This window comes from Onychostruthus taczanowskii, unplaced genomic scaffold (assembly GCF_017590055.1).
Source record: "Onychostruthus taczanowskii isolate IOZ18803 unplaced genomic scaffold, ASM1759005v1 scaffold58, whole genome shotgun sequence".
Classification (NCBI taxonomy): Eukaryota; Metazoa; Chordata; class Aves; order Passeriformes; family Passeridae; genus Onychostruthus; species Onychostruthus taczanowskii.
In genome coordinates, this window is record NW_024503457.1 from 1408570 (window position 1) to 1430045 (window position 21476).

At 36.4% G+C, this 21476-nt stretch overlaps 1 protein-coding gene across 1 annotated transcript in view; it reads left to right on the forward strand.

The window, feature by feature from the left end:
• MYO16 (myosin XVI) overlaps positions 1–21476 on the forward strand; it is a 278913-nt gene that overhangs the window by 89038 nt on the left and 168399 nt on the right. The window contains exons 7-9 of the mRNA XM_041418140.1: positions 1553–1678; positions 15289–15364; positions 16678–16831. Coding sequence (XP_041274074.1) covers positions 1553–1678; positions 15289–15364; positions 16678–16831 — 356 coding nt within the window. The remainder of the gene's footprint in view (positions 1–1552; positions 1679–15288; positions 15365–16677; positions 16832–21476) is intronic.

The following is a 21476-nucleotide window of genomic DNA, read 5'->3' on the forward strand; positions in this document are numbered from 1 at the left end:
TTTATTGCCATTATCCATCCATTTAAATCACCAGAAAAATAATATATTCTGCTAACAACGCTTGGAGGTGAAAAAGTCATGCAGTTGGGCTGTGCAGGATACAGGGAACAACTATAATCTGAATTCTCAATTTCTGCAATATTCCTATGCCCTATTCCTATAGGAGTGTGAGTATTAAGTTCTTCTGACTGGGATGATCAGTTATATTTTACCAAATTCCAAATTCAGGCCTTGTCCCCCTTGTTCCCAGAAGTGAAGGGAATATTTGAAATCACAGTAGAGGACTATGAGAAAGTAAAGAGCACTAAACTGTAACCTGGGTCAATCTCATCATATGAAATATGTGCCTCAACAGTTCTTCACCACATATAACATTTCTACCAAAACCTGCAAATTACATATTTTCCCTGATATAGGATTCCTGATTGCATTTTCTTCTTCTGCTTGATTATTATGAGAGAAAATAATTTTATTGCCCTATTATGTCTTTCCCTTTTTCTCTGTTCACAAGACGCGTTTGGTATTATATTGTTTTTTTATTTATTTTGCAGACTTGCTATTTGTTTTAAATAAAACACCACATGGCTGCTGCATTTTTTTATATTAAAAAATCTCATCCTATAACTAACATATAGTGGAATTGATTGCTGATGTAAATTCCAAACACATACAGAGCCTTAAATAATAATACATTTCAAAAGATAGTGTCTAGCTCTTCAAATTGGCCATTAATAAAGATATTTTTGAATTTCTTTTTTCCTTTTCTTGCCATTACAAAGTTTTCACACTTTATCATTCTTACAGTATTTTCTACTCAGAGTGACAAGCCCTGAGCAAACACAGCTACCTTTGAAGTTCTCCCTTTTTAGCAGCAAGTCGCACTACTTGACCTCCTGAGGTGACTGCTGACCTGAGTTTCTCTCACTCTGTTACTGCATTTTCCACCCTCCTTCTGTTCCACTTTGACTCTTAAATAAGTTTAGCGATACAGAAAATCAACTAAAATTGTTTAAACAATTACCAATTAAAATAATTAAGTATCTAGGGAAGCAATGCAAGTATAGAAAATAAAATCTTTATGGTTCAAAACTGAGGAAATATTTTTTGTCACTAATTTTGTGCTGCTGTGTCCATGTGCTTGGTATGATTATATGCCAATGAATTAATTTTGGAGTAGTGTCAGCTTAAATCTGGGATACTTGAACTTCTACAAATGAACGTTCTAGGCTCAAAGAGAGCTCAAGCTCTGTTGAAATCTATGATTCTACCTTGGCTCATTACATCTTTAAATGTGTTTGAAAGCATGTTGGCTTGAAGTTATATAAAAAGTGATAAGACTAGATTGTTTAGTAGCTCACAAAAAGCTAGAATTATTTTTTTTCAGGTGTATCTTGTTTATAAAAAAGATTCTACAGTGGTTTTCTAGCCTGTAGTAATCAAATGTACATTTTGTGTTTGCTATAACTGTGATTTAGTAAAGATATAAAGTAGCACACCATTGATGAGTTCTTTAAGCTATTAATGTATGCAAAATTTAACTTTTATATTGCAGCTGCATGTGGCCTGTGCTAATGGATACAAGAATGTTGCATCTCTGATACTAGATCATGGGGCTGACCTCAATGCAGCGGATAATCAGTACTGGACACCCCTACATTTGGCTGCAAAGTATGGACAGGTAAAACATGATTTTTCACCTGATTCTCTTTCCTTTGTGGTAGTCTTCTGTAGCAATAGCAAATGCTTTCAAGTCTGGGAGACTGTTCTTTAATGCAAAAAACTTCCTCATTTATGTCATACAGATTGGCATCTCATATATTAGAGACCATTTGAGAATGCAACTTGTAAAGCTACTTGTAAACTGGTAAAACCCAAAACAGCTCAATCTACCACCAGCAACAGTTTGTCTGCAGCAAAAACTAGGTTTGCATTGACATTTGAAAGGAAGACAAAATAAACATTTTTTATTTTTTACAGTCTAATATCAAAGTTTACTTATATTTTTGCTGTGTGTATTTCTGTGAATAAATATCCAGAGTTCATCTAGCAGCTGTGTTCAAGTCTTTCCAGTCGCTGAGTTGTGGAAGGGTGTCCTGGGTTTGGGATTTAGAGGTCATGCCTAAACATGACTTGTCCCTTTTAATACTTTTTCAGTTTTCAGTTTTCTTACCTTTTCAGTTCTCCTTCATCCTTAGACGTGTCTCCCCAGACACGTTCAGTGAGTCTTTGTTACAGTTTGACCATTTTAAGAGAGTTCTTCACGGCTCTCCACTCGCCTCAGGGCTCACAAATCACCGCTTACTCATAGGTGTCTTCTAAAAACCTCTGTGATACACCTTAGCTCAGACTTCAGAAAATAAATAATACACTTTATAACAAGAAAATAGTAAAAAAGTAGCAAAAGTTGTAGTAATAGAGTAAAAATAATGTGTTTATTTGAATCAGTTAGTTCTGATGGGTAATAGATTTCTCCTACTGAGATACCCTGTGCCTGGTCTTTCATAGAGCGTCAAAGATCTGCATATTTTCATAACAGATTAAGGCATTGGGATCCTCAATAACTTCAGGTAGTGTAAATTTACAGAGAAAAATTTCACACAAAGATATATGGAACCAAAGTTTTGTTAGCAAGTAAGGTATCAGTTGTCTTTTGAATTAACTGTAGATTTAATTTTCTCATCCTATCTTACCTTGTGCTATTCTATAATTCTGTTTCAGTTCTACTACTCTCACTGATCCCTCTGCACTCACTCTGCCTGTGTTCAGACTTCAGATGGGCAGGGAAACTCTTACTCAGAAGTAAGGAATAGCCATGATGCAGTCTTGAGCTTCTTATTCTAACATTTTAGGATGGCTTACAAGTTAGGGCTTTGTACTGCAACAAAGTAATTATACTACAGCTGTACATTTCTACTATTGTAAAGCTAAACCTGAGTTCAGTTGAAGAGGACTTGAAAGAAATCACATGAACGGGCTGGGAAAGGACTTACCTTTCCTTATATGTGTGTAGCATGCATATGTTTCCAACACTAACTCAGGATGACTTAAAATACTCTTTTTCTTGTAAAGGCAGCTATTTTTCTTTTAGAAACAGGCCTGTACATATAAAGTTTATAGTTGAAAGTGGCTAATGGAAAAAATGTCTTTCCTTTTGAGGAATTCTAAGAGCTCAGATTGCTATTTTTGAAATGATAACTTTTTGTTAGCACTTTTGTTGGACTGCATCTCCCTTACACCCCAGATGACAATAGTGCTATTTCAGGAGTTTTCAGTGAGGAGTCAGGGACCAGCTGCTCTAGTCTCTATACAAACAACATGGGTACACACAGACAAAGACCATGAAGAAGCATTGTACACTTCTTCACTAACATTAGCTAAATACAGGCCAAATATCTTCCCTTTGTAGTGTTAGTGAAAAATAAAGTTTAGAAATATCTTATTATCATTATATACAATTTGCCACTGTTATTAAGCAGATAAATACAGCTTTCATGTGATTCTGTTTGTAAGAAACAAATAATTTAAATTCCTTTATTAAAGGAATTAATTTAAATTCCTTTATTAAAGGAATTTATTGCATATATTCTACTTCTTTCAGTAACTACACCATCAGGGTGTTTTTAAAATTTCCTTTCTTATGATTATAATTTTAAAGATATCTTTTAGCCTTAGAATGAATTCACATGCATACTGTATTTATAATTCCATTTTGAGTAATTCACTATAGACTAATATAAGCATTGTTCCTATTTTTGGTAAAAGTAGTTTGGCAGAAAGGAAATAACTTTAGATAAGACATGAATTGGATAGTCTCTTTTAAATTAAAATATATTTATTAGGAAATAGTTATTTTTTAGCAAAAAATTTTAATGTTCCCTGAAAAAGCATTTAATAGGAAGTCTGGACTTGATCCCTTACAGTTTCACACTCTTTTAACACTTATCTGTGGCATATTTTTTTAAAAAGTCACACTTGAAAAACTTGCTACAGTGATAAATATCTTGTACTAAAAGACTGTCATAAAGTATATTTTGTTTTAGTTTGCTGTCCTTTTAAGTTCTTGGGAGGATTTCTGTCCTTCCAGAAATGTATTTGAACAGCAAAATAACCTTTACTTGTCCTATGGCTTGTCTAATAAGCAATGATCCTTTAATGACTGATCACAGAAACTTCAGAAAACCTGTTGTAAACCATTGTCATTGGGTAGTTTTCTAGCACTGGTGCTGCACTACCTGCAACCAAACACCATCCAATACTGGAATAATATTATATTACAGGAGTCTTAAGGACTGATAGCTTTCTCTGTTTATAAAACAGCTGCAGATGCATTTTTCATGTGGAGAAGCTTCTCACCTTAAGAAAATGTTATTAAATTAGTTATACAAATTACAGATTTACTTTTTGAGCTATTTTATGGTACATACCTTGCATACATATATTTTACATATTATCTTACAAAAAAAAATTTGGGATATGAAGAAATTGTTACTCTATTTTAGAGTAACATCCAGACTAAGTTGAAGCACTTCAGCCCTCTACATAGACTGTTCTATATTTGTAAATAAACAAAATGGAAAAAACCCACACATTTGGCTATTTGTAAGAGCATAGCAATAATGGAGATGGTACTAATTTGCATTACCTGGAGAAAAAAACAAAAAAAAAAACCAAAAAATGAACCCCAAGGAATTCTGTAAGTTTAAATTTATAGTGAGAAAATTTAATTTGTTTCTGCACAGGAGGAAACTTGTAAAGAATAAAAGCACTGTAAGCTTCTTGTTACAAATCTCAAGTTGTGAATGAAGTGGATTATAAGAATCTTACTGCTCAGCCTTCCACAGTAATTTATATGTAAAATTACTGGTGAAAGGTACATCAATCTGAGCGAACTAATCATGTGAAAGACATTGCATCCACACCTTATAATAAACCTGGCTTGCAGAGATTCCTTTGTAATGGCAAATCCATTTTTATTTTGGATGGAGTTCTTCTCAACTAAATTTAGCTGATTAAACTTAAGGACAAAGTCAAAGTTTTTTCTTGTCTAATGGGAAGAATCACCTTTAGAAGACAACTCAGAAAATTCTAAAAATTTAAATTTTTAGATGCATTTAAAATAGGGCTGGTGATTCATTGCTTATAGGTCTGACCCTCCTTGGTTATAGAAGTCATGGGCAGCTAGCATATGTCAGAGGTGTAATCTGAACATTTTTAAATCCTTCATGAGGAATCCAGATCAAAGTGTGGGGCTAAAGGATGGAGCAAATGCCCACGGGTGTTCTGGGTCTCCCCAGTCATCATGAAGGGGGCATGGAGCTGATACCTTATATTTTGAAAACATAAAGCTGTACAGAGGAATCCTAGAGGAGGAGTAGAGTTAGATATTTAAAACAAAACCAATCTTATCACAGGCAAAGCATAGTAGAATGCTGTTGTATTGTTTCCAGAGAGGGAATAAGTAAGAGTTTTAAATGTCAGTATGTATTATCTGATATTGAAAAAAAATATTATCTGTCTCTATCTTTACAAATATTTGCAAAGAAAACCAGTTTAATAGATAGATTTACCATGTAAAAACATTATTGATCTGAATATTAAAACAGAGCATGGATGAATGATAAATTAATTGTCCTGTTAGTGACAGAATGTGTAGATCCAAAGTAGGATATTTTTCTTGTATAGGAGTACAGGATATTGCTGTTGAGTTTGAGGGTTGTGTACAGGATATGGCTACTGAGTACAGAATAGAGCATCTGAGGCTACTGCCTGAAGGTCAGTCTCTGTAAGACAAGAATCTGCTTTACAGAAACAGATTAGGTTAATAATGAGTGTAATAGACTGCTAATTGAAATACTACTAGTCTGCAAACATTAAAAAATAGACCTATTTTTAAACAATGTCATTCTGATTTTCTAGGACTGCTATAATTCCCTCCCCCGCCCCCCTATAAGTATTAAGGGTAAAAGCAATTTTGTGTTTTTAATGCATATTAACATTATAAACAAAACATTTGATATTATTTAGGTGTTAAGGTCAGAGTTACTTACCTTAGTCATTTTACCCTAATAAAATGATGGAAAATAACAACCTTTACAACACACATCCAAATCTGTGCTTGTGACACACAAAAACCTCTTCAAAATAAGATTATTGAGGCAACAAAGATAGCCTCAAGAAATCAGAATATGTTAGTGTTGCCTATGTAAATTTACCAGGGCCTTTTGGGCATAGACATGTTTAGCCCTGTTTTTGATGGCAGCTGGAGCTCTTTGTGTCCCTGTCCCGCAGCAGGGGCCGTGCTGGTGCATTTGTGGTTGCTGTCTGTCACACCAGCGCAGGGCACACGTTGTGGTCGCCTGGGCACCGCCCTGCCCGTGCTGGCTCTGGTGCCAGCTGCAGAAGGGCTACTTGTGTTTCTCAGGCTGGCCCCTTAATTTGAATTTACTTTGTGGACAGCTAGTATTCTGGCATTGGTAGTGCTGTCCCTGCTGGACATCTTCCAGCTCCTGTGATCAGGAGAGCGCACACTCGCCCTCCCCATGGTGGAAATAGGCTGCAGCTCTGACATTTGCCTTGGGTACTTTGGCACAATTCCCAGGCACAGGCTGTTTCTTTGCTGTTTATCACAGAAATGTCACCTTTCAAACAGATATCAGAGACATGCAGGTCAGAGCTGACTCTGCAGTAGCTTAAACACTACCTCTCCCAAAATTTTATCCTTGGGGGATGTGCTTATGTCTAAACTGTTAAATCACTAAATGAAAGAGGAATAGGGATTAAGCCAGGCAACAGCCTGGCTCACATTCATATTGTTTAAAGCTAGTTTCCTCTGTAGGAGATTAGTCATGTTTCTAGAGAGCTGGTTGGAGTGGTCCAAAGGAGAGTCAGGGGGAGAGCTGACAGTTAAGCAGTGTGGATTATAAGGGATACTTAAGCTTGCTCCATTGCACCCTCCTACTCAGTAAGACAGATTTAGCCTCTGGCTTTGAGGTTTAAAGGGTTTCATGATGTCAAAAAAAAACTGGATAAGACATTTGTTCAACTGCTGACTGAGTCTCTGCAAGAGTAACTCCTGTACCAGCAAGGATTTATTCCGATATAAATTGGGAATATTCCACATAAATAAAAACAACTTATACATGTCCTCTGGTCTACCTCATGTTTCTTAGCAAATTATATGCATCCTGTGTCATTTTCAAATGTGTGAAATTGTCATTCTGTAGGTATATTCTCCGTTATACACATTTGGTTTATCTGGATCATACCCCTCTGATTAGTCAGTTCATCGAAACACAACATTTATTTCAGATTGTAAAAGGGACCCTACTCCTTGCTTAAATTCAGATTATATACCCTCTTATTATAGGAACTAATTTGCTCATCATTACCAAAACAGATTAGTAATTTCACTCAACTATGACCTGTAGATTGTTTTTATTTTTTTCTTTATAGCATGTGGCACTCAAAACAAAACAAAACAAAAAACTCACGTCTGTTGCTAGAATTTGCTTCAGTGTAGATGGATAATAAACTCATTGTGGGAAATGATACTTAATCTCATGAAGTTTGGCCATTGCCACAGGAGTTCCTTTGAATGCATTTTCTGAACTTCTACAACCACACTCCACATATGCTTTCAGTCAGAAGTGCCTAAAGAAGGGGGTGCTTGCTTAGTGTTTCAAAAAGAATAGATTATAGTCATACAGGGAATAAATATTTTCCTTGTCAAGTAGTTGGAGACTTTATGGTCATAAAATCCTCTAGAACATGTTTTATGCAGACATATCTCACTCTTTAGTCTTTTTGTTCATGTTTGGAATTTGTGATTGTACTCAGGTAGAAGAGCTGCATTTCTCTTCAGATCAAATTACATTGTTTCCTCAAACAGAGAGCTCACTTTGGGATTTCTGCTGGTGATATCTTTTTTTTCACTCTCAATATGTTCACAAGATTTCTATAGATGATTCAAATGCTAATTGTGGGCAGAGAACATAAGGAATCCTATGGCAGCTATAAGAAAAGAGTTTGAATTTCATATACAGACTAGGAAAAATCTCAATTTACAAAATTACTATAAAATTCTCAGTGTTTACATGTGTGTTTTTAAAGCTGAGGTGTGCATAGTCTACACTATATGCTTGGTTATTGCAGGATCTCTCTGAACAATATAAATTTTATTTTCCTTAAAATACCATTTATAGTGACTTTCTTATATGAGAGGCAAGTATGAAAAAAGATGTCTAACAAGGCCTTTCAGGCACAAACTTTGAGAAGTGGAAGATTTCTGATCTCTTTAATAAAAATATAAAACTTGTAGGACCATAACTTACAAGCATCTTTTATCACAAGATCGCATAATATTTTCCCTGATTTATTTCATTTTTCTCTGTTTCATTTTTCTGGTGGATTGAAAAATAGAAATGTAGGTTATCAGTCTTCAAGTAAAGACTGGTGCAGTTTTTACATCAGCTGTAGAAAACCATTTACATGACCTTTGTCACTTGCTTTAACAGCTGAAAACAGCATTAGGCTTCCCTTTTTTTGCTGGAACTGTTCCAGAGGTTAAAGAGGCATCCTCTTAGACCATATAGGTTAAACTTGCTGATTGCAGAAAGGTAGTGGTGACACTTGGGGAGCTTGTGTTCCATTCCAGGCTCTGTGCCTGACAGACGCAGTATTTACGGTTCATTCCTCCCACACACAGCCTGGTTTGTCCCATTGCCTCCAGTCTGTTCCATTCTTGTCCTTGTTCTATTGCCTTATTGTCCGATTCATTTGCCTGGCTTCATGCCCTTTCCTTACACATTTTATCTGAATCCTGATTCCTTGCACAGTCAGCTTCTGCCCCTCCTCCATTCCCCAGTTCTCACCCAAGCTTTCATTTTTTTTCTCCTTTGACTTCATGCCAACCTTCCTGCCCTTCTGTCCCACTTGCTTACAGTCCTAATCTCCCTTGTTCAATCTCAGGGTTTTTTTCCTCACATGTCACTTTCTTCATTCATTTTTCTGATTAGTCTGTCTCTACCTACATCCTGGCTCCTTGCCACATTTCTCTTCTTCCCTTTCACTTCATTTATTTCATGCTGTTAGTTCCAGATTCCAGCTTTTTATCTATGCCTTCTTCCATTCCCCACACTCCCTGTCAATGCTTTCTACCCTGCTGCTACTCTTATTCCCACAACCTACTTTTCCTGATCTGTTCCACTTTGCTGACCACAGTTGGTTATGGTCCCCTTTTCTCTGCACTCAAATAGAAAATTAAAAAAATCTTCCTAATCTATCTTGTAGTAAGAATGGAGACCTGTAGTGAGTTTCAGGCATAATTTCCTGTATATAGAGCAGTACTGTGAATCAGATTTGCAATTGCAGAGGAAATGCTATTTAGCCTCTGAACACTATTGCTCTTTTTCAGGGCTTTACCTATGAAATTTTGTCTGTAAGGGACACAGTTATTTAAGGCATACTATTATGTAATGGAGATCAAATACATGATCTTGGAAGCTCAGTTCACAGGAACTCTAATGGCTTAATAGCTACCTTACTTCTCAATGTTGGGAGTCTCTATCTTGGAATCTGTTTCACTCCCCAGGAGTAAGGTTCCTAACCTACATTTTTCTTTTTTATGTCCTGGATGCCTGGTAAAGTGCCTATTATCACCCCATTTAATTACTTAAATAGTCTCCAGTGTTATTCTAAGGAATTATATTGCTCCATGACTTATCTGATCTTATTTATTCAATCTATGGAATATATGGCTAGCATTAAACTACAGCACTTCTGTCACAGAAGCTTAGTAATTGTAATAATAACAGTACTAATAAAAATGGAAACTACTTCTCTGATTTTTTATTTTTTTTTTATTGCAAATCTTTTTAACATCCAACTGTATATTTAAATAGAGCAGCTGTTACTGGTTCTGTTAACATGTAGGCCTGAAGTGGACTGTACTAGCAAAAGGGGGCTCCCTGATTTATCCATTATAATAAAAAAACAAACTGTCTTACGAGCATTGGGTAGCTGATTTTTTCAAAGTCATGAAACCTGGATAAGATTTGATGATTTTCCAAGCAGACAACAACAACAAAATATTCTCAGCCTATGGAATTCATCTCCTACCTAATAAAAATATTCAAATCATACAAACACAGGAGCTCAAGGATAAGTAAAATATTTTTCCACACCTGACTACCAGAAGTCCAGAAGTGCTTCATTTTTAGTTGCTTTATTTTTCTGTCTAATTTATAAAAAAAAATAAAATCTTAAGCATTCACAGGCAGAAGTCCTAGGAAACTGCCTAACAAAAATCACACAGGTAAACATGCACTTTTCAACCCAGTAAGTTAAAATTTACTCATATGAGCAATAGAAAACTGGTTCTTAAGAGTGCAGAGATAGGTAATCTTACTCAGTGGTGAAGACTTCAGATTACAGTGGTGTAACCAGTGATATTTCTTGTGTTCTGTCTGGAGGTTTTGCTGTGATTTGTGAACATACACCTTAGCTATATTTGGTGATTTTACTGTATTTCACACAATAGCGTGAGGTTGATGGTCAAAAATAATACTGATTGATTTAAGATTGTTGTTCCACTAGTTTCTTATTGTACATCTTTGCCTCACTGTGGATGAACACATGATGGGGACCATATCCAGCAAAAATGATGGGGATCATATCTAGTGGTAAACTGAGAAGTGTCAGCAGGTAGAACAAAATTGCCAGAAGAAGGTGGTGAGGGCTTAGCCTGAGAGAATTGAGGAGTGGATATGAAGAAGTGCCTGGGGAATAAAAAATGGAGAAGGAGGTCAGGAACCAAAAGTTTGATGGTAAAGCAGGTCCCTTAGAGATTACAGAATATGTCCAATGTTGAAACTGACAGAGAGGAGTGGAGAAGTGGAGAGAAATTGTAGTGGTGGTAGGGAAAAAAATGAGAGACTGAAGGAATTTACTGTTGGGGGTTCATGCAAATTGGATAATGCATATTCATTGCTGTGCAAAACAGCACATGAGGACATTTGCATAAAACCTCCAGCTTTCTGAATTTAGGACTTAAGCAGGTATCCCTCTGATGATAAAGAAAAGAGAATAAATGATCTGAGTTAGTGGCTCTGGGACTGGGACTTGGATAATAAGAGCTGAAAGCTCAGGCAGAGCCAGCAGTTTATCCTTTGCAGGTGCTCATAGACATCTAATGTCCTGTTCATGGCTTCAGAGGAAAATATCTGAGCAGACAAGAGAGGAAGGAAGGCACTTTTCATGAATACTGCTTCTGCTCTACAGCTAATTAATTACCAGTGAAAAATAGCATGGTTTGAGAGCAGTTTGGAGATGCCTTGGCAGCCTCAGGTGCATGGGGAGAGATTCTTGAGGAATCTCTGTTATTCCTTCACGCCTCATATTTCCTACTCTGTCACTTCAGTTACTTCTCTGCGGCAAGAGGCCTTGCAGTCTTGCCAACAATGGTGCTCCTGAGCCTTTATTTTATGAAACTCAGCTGTTGGGGTTTTTTTCAGATAGCATTTAAGGCGTGGTAAAACTTAGCCTCTCTTTCAGTACCGGGCAATTGTATTTGGAGGCTTTATAATGTATGTATTGCAGTAAATTTATTTATGCTGCCTTATGTCACAGAATCACAGAAGGGATAAGATTGGAAGGGACCACAATGGGTCATATCATCCAACCCCACTGCTCAAGCTGGATCATCCCAGAGCACAGGGCACAGGGTTATATCCAGACAGTTCTTTAATTAATATCTTCAATGAGGGAGACTCCACAGCTCCTGTGGGTGATTGCTTCCAGTGCATGATCATCTGCATTTAAAGAAGTTATTCCTCATGTTCAGGTGAAACTTCTTTTGAATCATTTTCTTCCCATTGCCTCTTGTCCTGTTGCTCAGAACCATAGAGCAGAGCCTGGCTCCATCCTCCTGACACCCTCCCTTCAGATACTAACTGAGATTGATGTGGTCCCCTCCCAGTCATCATCTTCAGACTGAACAGGCCCAACTCCTTCAATCCATCTGTGCAAGGGAGAAGCCACAGTACCCTACTGGCCTGTCACTAGGCACCACTGAAAAGAGCTTGTCTCTGTCATCTTTATACCCTCCCTTCAGCTATTTACCCACACGGATGAGATTCCCTTAAACCTTTGTTTCTCCAGGCTGGATAATTCCAGCTCTCCCAGCTTTTCCTCATATGTGAGGTGCTCCAGCCTCTTAATTATCTTAGTACCCTTTTGCTAGACTCTTCCATGTCTCTTTTGTATTGAGAAGTTCAGAAATGGGCACAGCACTGCAGGTGTGGCCTCATCTGTGCTGAGTAGTGAGGAAGGTTCACCATAGGTCAAGTATGGGCAGCACTCTTCCCAATTGCTCTTCAAGGAACCATTTGCTTTCTGCCCAGCCAAAGCACATTGCTCACTCACCTGCAGCAAGGTATTTACCAGAACCCCCAGGTCCTTTTCTGCAAAGCTCCTTTCCAGCTGGGTAGCCCTCAGCATGTACTGGTGCCTGGGGTTGTTCTTTTATACTTGGCCATGATGAGTTTCATGAGGTTCTTGTCTGCCCATTTCTCCAGCCTGCTGAGGTCCCTCAGGATCGAGCACAACTCTCTCACATATCAGTCACTCCTCACATTTAATGCCAACAGACAACTTTGCCCCATCAACCAGATCTTTAATGGGGATGTGAAACAGGCCCCATGACTGTTCCCTGGGGTGCAGTGCTGGTTACTGGCCTCCACCCAGTCTGCTGGCCACTCATCAGCAGCCTCTGGCCCAGCCATCAGGCCACTTTTGAGTCCATCTGAGTGGTGGAATAGCCCATCACCTGTTTCTCTTTGGCAAGCATCATGTCAGAGCAGGTTGTGAATGGATGTTCACAATTCAGCTTCACCAATATTTTCAAGGCTTCCTCATTAGTATAAGGTGCAGCCTAAAAGAAGTACAGGAATAGATATCTTAAAATGTATTAGTGACAGCCAAAGTCACAGCCCAGTGTGCAGTGGGAACTGGAGCCAGAATGGTGCATGAATGGGAATACATAAATCGTGGAAAATCTCTGAAATCCTTTGAAAGCGAGGGCAAGGATCTTCTGGCTTGGCAAGAAAAGAAGAAGCCAGGGAACCAAAAATTTGGGACTTTCAGATTAAAGCATGAGACAGGAAAATATTCTTTGCAGTAGCACTCTCAACAGTCACAAGATAAGATATCCAGTAAGAGATGTCACAGAAAGATAGAAATATTGCAATTTGAGCAGAATACCAGGAAAAGACAGACAGCCATGATTTATGAATACAGAAAAGGTAGCTAATTTTGTATTTTGGGAAGAGGATATTCAGAGATAAGATCTGAAAGGAGAAAATTAAGGTCGGACATGTTTCCTGGTGTTCTTTCTAAAGGTACTGAATAAATAGTTAAGGCTATTTTCATTCATAGGTTCTACAATAATTCATTAGGTATTATGTTATTTCTTGACCTAGTCATATGTATTTTATTTGTAACTCTGCATTTGAAATACTTCTGCTTAGTGGTAATTTGCTGTAATTATTCTACAAATATTTCTTCTGTTAGACACAGTTCTGAAGATATGTATTTTTACATTACAATCTAAATTGTATTTTAAAATACAAATTAAAACATTTTTCCTTCTAAAACATTAGTGAATGACTTAAATTCCAACACAAGAGAGTTGTGTATCCAAAAGCAGGTTATTGAAATTGTCGGTGACCCAAATACCTTATTCTTGGTGACATGCATCAAGGAATCTCAGCAGGAGATATTTCATTGGCAGCAGGAAGCACTGATATTGGAACATAGTATTTCTTGTGATATAAATCCAAATCTTTGATAACTCAAAAAGCTATGTATTGTTACTAAAGTGAAAATGCATTCAAAGCCTCCTTCCTCTAATACAGTTGCTACCACTTTTCAGAGATTATTCAATAGCTCCATAACTAAGCATGTTCCTTTTTTTCCTAATAAAGAAAGACATATACATGTGTATATTTTTACATGAGTTGCCATTTCTCAGTGGAAAGCAGGGCTAATTGGGTTTGGAAATAAACCTGTTATGGCTTCCCCACTTCTTGGAATTTGCTGAATTTTCTGCTGTTACTGCAAGAAAAGAAAGCCAGCATTAGAAATCTGAGGAGAGCAAGACCTTTTTATTTTATAGAAATTTGCAACAATATTTTCCTGTTTTTTTATGATTTGAAGCTTAGGGTTTTCTTTGCATTTAATGAATTCCTCATTATCATGGTATTTTCTAGTAATTTTCCTCCTGTACACTGAATCCAAATTGTTATATTTTTTTTTTTTATTGCAATGATTTCTTTCCTATTTATTTATTTATTTATTGCTTGCATTTGTGCCAAATGACTGTCCTTTCCTTTAGCTGACTTCCAGGTCAGGTCTCATTTATCTCCAGATATGTTCTTCTTCTCTGAAGAATCCTTTCTTTCCTTCACAGCATTTTTACCCCCTGTGCTCATCCTCGTCTCTCCTGTTAGGTTACACTTGTATTATACATTTTGCTCTAACATATATGCAAAAATGCATATTGCTCTGTCATTTAGTTGGGCTCTACATTCATATTCTAAAAGAATTTTTTGTTCCTTATGCAGCCTTTCACTCATTCCTGACCAGTTTATCAGGATAGACATTACTACAGCCTTGATGGGAAAGTATCTCTAGAGACTTAGAGGCAGCCATAGAAGAGCTCACTAAAAACAGTTCCTTGCAGGAATTGAAAAATATGTTTTAGACTTTTTCCTTACATGATACTCTACCCTCCCCTACTATGCTATAATTTTTACCTTTACTAATAGATTAGATGATTTTGGTAAATATAAGATAAATGGGTAAATTTCTACTTCTGACTGAGAACAGATTTACTTCTATGGTGGTGGCTGTGAGTCAGACCCCTTTATCAGTGCTGGCACACAGTTGTTGGATTAGTTAGGCACAAAGAAATATTTGTGATCTAAGTCTTAAAAGGTGGTGATGGGTGGTAGATTTTTTCCTTTGTAAATTTGTTTACACATGTGTGTATGGAAGGTGATTTGGAGGTGGAGTTTTGCCAAGGGTATCCTGAAATCGTAGGAGAATTGAATTTTACTCTGGCTCTTGTGATTTATAGAAATATTTTTAGTAGTGAAGAAGGTGAGGGTTGGGAGGTACTGGCTGTGGTTTATCATATGATTTCAGATAGTGGGGGAAGGAAGGAATAAACTGAGTGACAGGCACCTGTCCTACTTCTCCCATTTCAAACACCTCTGGTTTTGCCCATTTTAGACCAATCTTGTGAAGCTGCTTTTGATGCACCAGGCAGACCCCAATCTTCTTAACTGCAATAATGAAAAGCCTTCAGGTAGGTGAAAATCCATGTACATAGTGTATGTATTAGCTATTGTGACACTGTTTTCTTTCCTTCCTGCTGTCTTAGCTGTAGTTCATTTAATGTGTAGAATTATATACTCATACACGTGCGTACATTGTTGCACACATTGCTGAAAACTGCTGGTCATGGTAATGCAGGATATCATATCAAATGACAGCATGTCCTTCCACTTGTTTCATCCCCTGTTTATTTTCAGCTATGTTTCTTACTTGAGAGTTCTTCTGTGCCTTGGTGGTAGCTGCATTTGCACATTTTTGGTGACTTCTCACTGAGATCCTTTCTGCCTCAACTGGTTATAGTACATGGCCTCTTGAGTTGGAATTTCTATAGCTATTGTCTGAAAACAAATTCAAAACCTAGTTTTAAAGTGTGGCTGCCCTTGTTTACTGCATAAGGCACATTCTTAAACCAGACAGCAACAGGGAGCTGAAGAACTGGCTCTAAAGGCAATAGAATTGTAGACTCTGTTAGGTTGGAAGGGACTTCAGATCAACTGGTCTAACACAGAGATCAAAGCAGAGCTAATGTCAGTAGTGTTAGCTAGCAGTGTTGAAAAGAAGGAACATATGGTTGTTCAACATTCTGTGCCTAGGATAAAATGAAGATGGAACTCAGTAATGTAGATAATAGAAACTTTCTGTCAGATTATGGGTGAAACTTCCCTTGCGTAATAAAGCAAAATATGTTATGCTTCAAGTGCTGTACTGCCTACAAATACAGGGAACTTCATGACACTTAATAATAGAAGTGTTGTTTGTGGTTAGATAGGGCTTTTATTTGTAAAAGAGGCTGTGAACTAAACTCAGAGAATCTAACAATGCAGTTAGCTAACCATATTTAGTAGGTATTTAACACAGTTAACTGTCTTTCTGGTCTGCAAACAGAACTGTTTTCAGCACTTCTGTATGTATAAAACATATAAATCTAGTTTGTAGAAATGTAAAACATTTTAAAAGGATTTAAGTGTGTGTTTTCACAGCAATAAAGTGTTGAAAAGGGTTGTATTGTTTTTCCTGAAGTCCTGTAAATTATCGAATACTTCGATTTGCTACACAGCAAGAACAGTTTTGAGGTATTGCATACGACAGCTTAATTCTGTACTGAATTTACTTTGCCTTTGTTTTCCCAGTAATTTCAAGTATTATTTTATGATTGATATCTGAGCAATTCCTTTCATGTTGTCTAGCCACATGTTTAGTCTTAATCTGATCTAGAGATTTTAATTCAAAGGAGCTTTTCTGCACCATTTTCTTGTCTGATATCTTGGCGTTCCAATGTCTTAGATGTTGCAGCTTCTGATTTTATTGAGGAAATGCTTCTGAAGGCTGAAATTGTTTGGGAGCAAAAAATGAAAGACCCTTTAGCTGCTTCTACTCTGTCTCAAGAAGAGCCATATGAAGAAATCATCCATGATTTGCCCACAATTTCCAATAAACTGTAAGTAAATTGCTGGTGGTGTTACAGAGCAACTCCCTGCAGTCAGATTATCCTTTGAAAAATATCTGTTAGTCTGTGAATCCTAGCTGTGTGTTCTTGGAGATATTTAAATCCCATCTGGACATGGTCCTGGGTAACTGTCTTTACCTGTCCCTGCCTGGGCAGGATGAATGGATCAGGTGCCCTCTAGGAAGTCCCTTGCACCCCCAGCCATTCTGTGATTGTGTGATTTGATGGATCAAGTAACTCCTTTTTGAAATCTCCTAAATAGTCTTTTGCATTTCTATCTCTCATATCTTTTTGTGAACCTTGGGTTTATAATTATAGATTATTAATAATAAAATATATTGTTATAATTGCCAGCAAAAATTACCTGGGTTTGCCTTAGCAGAATTATTAGAGGTTAATACAGTAAACTTGAACATCCTTTTGTTAAGGTAGATGGGTGTGGTGTAAGTAAAACTATCATTGCCTATGAGAGAAGCAAGGAAAAATCCTGAAAAGAGAAAAATCAACTATGTGACTGCAGATGAAATTATAATGGTCAAAATTTACAAATTTATATTTAGATGTGAATTTTTAAAATTCAAGTGGAATCAAGTAGCATTTAACAGTGATGACTTAAAACTCAATATTGAAGAGTCAATTTGTGCTTTAAATTGTAAATTTTGATACTTTTGTATTTCCTTGTGAATTTATAATATTAATGTCTAATGTGATATTTAATATGAATATTAATATGATAGTTAATATTTTTAAAAGATTGCCATAGTAAGTGAAAAGTGATGTACAATAGGTATGAAGCACAATGGGCTGTTTTATGGCAGTACAAGACATGCTGGTATTTCAAATTGTGATTTCCAGATACTGTGATCCAGGGAATTTTAAAAGATACAAATAGTGTTTTTGTACAGTGTGCAGTTACCATATATTCAAAGTATATATTTGTTAGTTGCATAATTTTGCAAAATACTGACAATAATTTTTCTATAGTAATCACCAAAGAGTGTGTGAAGAAAACAATAACCCCTTACAGAGAAACTGATAAGGTATACATGTATACATGCTTCCATTTCATTCCCCCTATGGCTGGCAGAATGTGTTTGGATATATTAAAATTTGGAAGAGGTGAGCAACTGTCATGAAATGATCAATCTGTTACATTCAGAACTCCATGGGATATACTGTTATTTAGTAAAGATTGAATATTTCATGGATGGTAAACACAGTGTGTTGTTTCTCTTCATGATTTGTATTCATTAATACATGTAGCTGGGTATATTATACTAATGCTTATGAAATTACTAATTTTTCATGCTTGGTAACTCCTTACGAAATAAGCAGCCCTCTAGTCTGACCCGCTATTTCAATAACATAAATCATACTCCTCAAATTTATGTGGCCTTCAACTATCTTTTAAATGGAAAATTTTAATTTTGAGGCATGAAACTAAGCCTTTAGATTCTGAAGTGTAAAACTTTCATTTTTAATTATTGATATATTGTAATACTAGACGTAGATGGTAGATCACACTTGTACCTATGTAATGATGCCTAGCAAAAATTATTCATAGAGGTTTTGGAGACTTTGATAACTTAGTCATCATTCTTGTATTTAGATGATGCATTTCAATGTGTTTTGTATTCTAGAAGTTTATACTGTGGTGTACACATTGTACTGAATACTGGTTTTAATGATAACAGTCATTAACCTCTGGAAGATGTGACCTGCACGTATTTTAAGTGGTCTGAAAATATTTTTTCTCTACTCTTTCCTTCCTATAATGCATAGATTAAGATAGCTAATTTTTGAGAGTTTTCCATATAGTGACTCTTTATTTGACAGTAATGCAACCTGCCATGTGTAAAAGCCTTCACTGGAAGTTTTGAAAAACAAAGCCCACTGAAGAGAAAACCATAGAAAATTGATATATGTGTGGAATTGGATGAGTTTAGCTTCTATTGCCAACATATCTGAGTGTGGGACTGCATCTAGTTAGTGGTGCTTGCATGAGAACACAGCACCAGGTGAAGCCAAAGTCCTGTTCAGCTCTGTGCACTGACCTTGGCCGTGATCTTTTGCCCATAGCCAGGGGGCCATTATTAGGATACAGTACACTTGAAGTAATGCCACTTCAGCACGTTCTTGAGACTTTTATTAGTCTTAGGTTTAGTGACTTCCATAGACAGAGCTTTGCAGTACCCACTTCTCAGTTCTACTACCAGTGCAGTGAAGTATCAGCTGGCCAGCCAGCTACTCTGAGATGGGAGCATTCTTGGAAGGCAAAATTATTGATGTATTTTGCCCATGCATGTCCCAGCTATCACTATTGAATATGGAAAACTGTTGGTAAACTATACCACACAGAGTTCCATGTTCTTTATAAATCTCCTAACCTTAATTTATAGTGGCTGAAAATCAGGTGTCATCTCAAAATTAATTATCTCAGCTCTACAGTATCATGCTTATAATTGTGAAACCCAAAGCCTCTGCAGAGAGGTGTTATTCCAAATGATAGTAGACATATTCTTAAGATATAGTGAATTATCCTCCAGAGTGACGCCATGCTTCCTGTTAGAGAGGCAGTCTAGATGCCTGGTTTCAACTTTTTTTTTTCCCCCAATGGCTAATGTTGAAAACAAAGAGTTTCATCCTTCATGCTCTGTAGAGAGATGTGTACTATGCTAGTTTGAAGATAAATATCTATGCTGTTCTTGTGTACCAAACCAATTTTTTAGTGCTGAAGAGGAGTGCACAATAATAATCCACATATACCTTTGCTTTATTATATATTGCATCCATTCTTCGTCAACTCTCCAGATGTAAAAAAGTAATCTGAGGTGGAAAGTTTTACAATAGTTCCTAGTAACTCTATGTTGTGGCCATATTACTTTGTGGCCATTTCTCAGAAGAAAGTATTCAAAAGCAGACTCAAAAATTATGAACAAACAATTATAAATGGCAGGTACTCTGTCAGCAAATCTAGTTTTGCTGGTTGAAATTTAAATTACAGCATTGATTTCTGGAAGAACACTGTGAAGAGGTGAATTCAAAGACAGGAGAGGAAGCAGAATTTAGTAGTCAGTATATTTGAAATATATTGTTACCAAGCAAACCTGGTTTTCTGCATTGCACTCAATCTCATCAGTGAGGTGTGGGTGGGACAGGACAGGGTTGCAGTTATTTCTCTTTGTCACTCCTCTCGTCTTGCTATTTTCTTGTGCTTTACACAGGGCCTCCAAAAGCTGCAGCACCTTTCAGGCCATACCTGCTCCAGCATAGTTCCTTCGTCACAATTGACAAAGTAAATTATCTGAAGGACAGAATTTTAGTAATGTTATGAAGTTATTTAAAAGTTGACCATTGCATCAAACCGCAGGTCTATGCTAGAAAGTTTAGCCAGTCTTAATTCTAATGGTAAAGTCAAAAGAAAATTTGTTACTCCACTGGCAAAAATACCAGCACAGAATACATTAATTGACACAACCTACCAGTTCAGAACAGTAAATTGGCCATATCTGTTTAAAAGTGACTTTAGGCTGATGCTATGGTCACAATGATCACTGTACTTTTTCACTTGTACATCTGCCTGTAGAGCACGGATAGTGTGCTCATCGAGGTAGTGATAAATACTAAAAGATTAAGGACTTACTCTCAAAGTAATGCTAACTTAATCACATTGTATATTTTCTGCTGCATGTTTAAGTAAATATTAATTATAGTAATGATGTGTTTCAAAATCAGCACAAGAATGTGAAATAAAATTGAAAAAAGATGTGTTCAAGACAGCAAAACAGAAAAGAGATTAAATTTTTCTTACATTTCAGTTCTTCTTTTCTGTGTAACCATTTATGTAGCACTTACCTTTTAATTATTATAGTGTTTTCAAACACTCTTCTGATGTTTAATCTATTCTGAAGGTTCTTTTATGTAACTTTAAGAAGTTTTTTAGACTGAAATTTCAGAGAATATGCACTCCACAGGTGTCAGCTGGCTTAGAAATTGAACCATCTATATTCTGAAGGTTCTTTTATGTAACTATAAGAAGCTTTTTAGACTGAAATTTCAGAGAATATGCACTCCACAGGTGTCAGCTGGCTTAGAAATTGAACCATCTCAGAACTGCCTTAATTTCTGTAATCTTCCACTGCCTCTGTGGAAGATTACAGAAATTTTCTCCAAAAAAAGCTGTAAGCTTTTTGGGCCATGACAATATTACTGCAGATTCTGCCTTGATATAATTCTTTTATCAAATTAGAAGGTGGCCAAGTGCTTCCAATATTGATGATAAGACTTCCAATTATTTGATTGTGAACTCTTACGTTTCATATGATTTCTTTTTTTTTTTTTTTCTTTTAAATGACATGGTAGAGGATGGCAACTTAAAGAAAAACATCGTCTTAAAAAATGTCCAATAAAATACACAATATTTCAAATTAATTCCATACATGAAGGCTTCTTTGCATAAAAATTAAAATCACTGTTCCTCCATAAAACATTCAATATTTTTTCCAGTCAGATAGGCAGGTAGAAAGTCCTACCATGTTCGAATAATATTACCCTAGATAACACTTCTTCTTGTCTACTGTGCAATATTATTTTGGCATAAGTCTTCCTTTGTGGTTAATTATTTATTAATTATCCA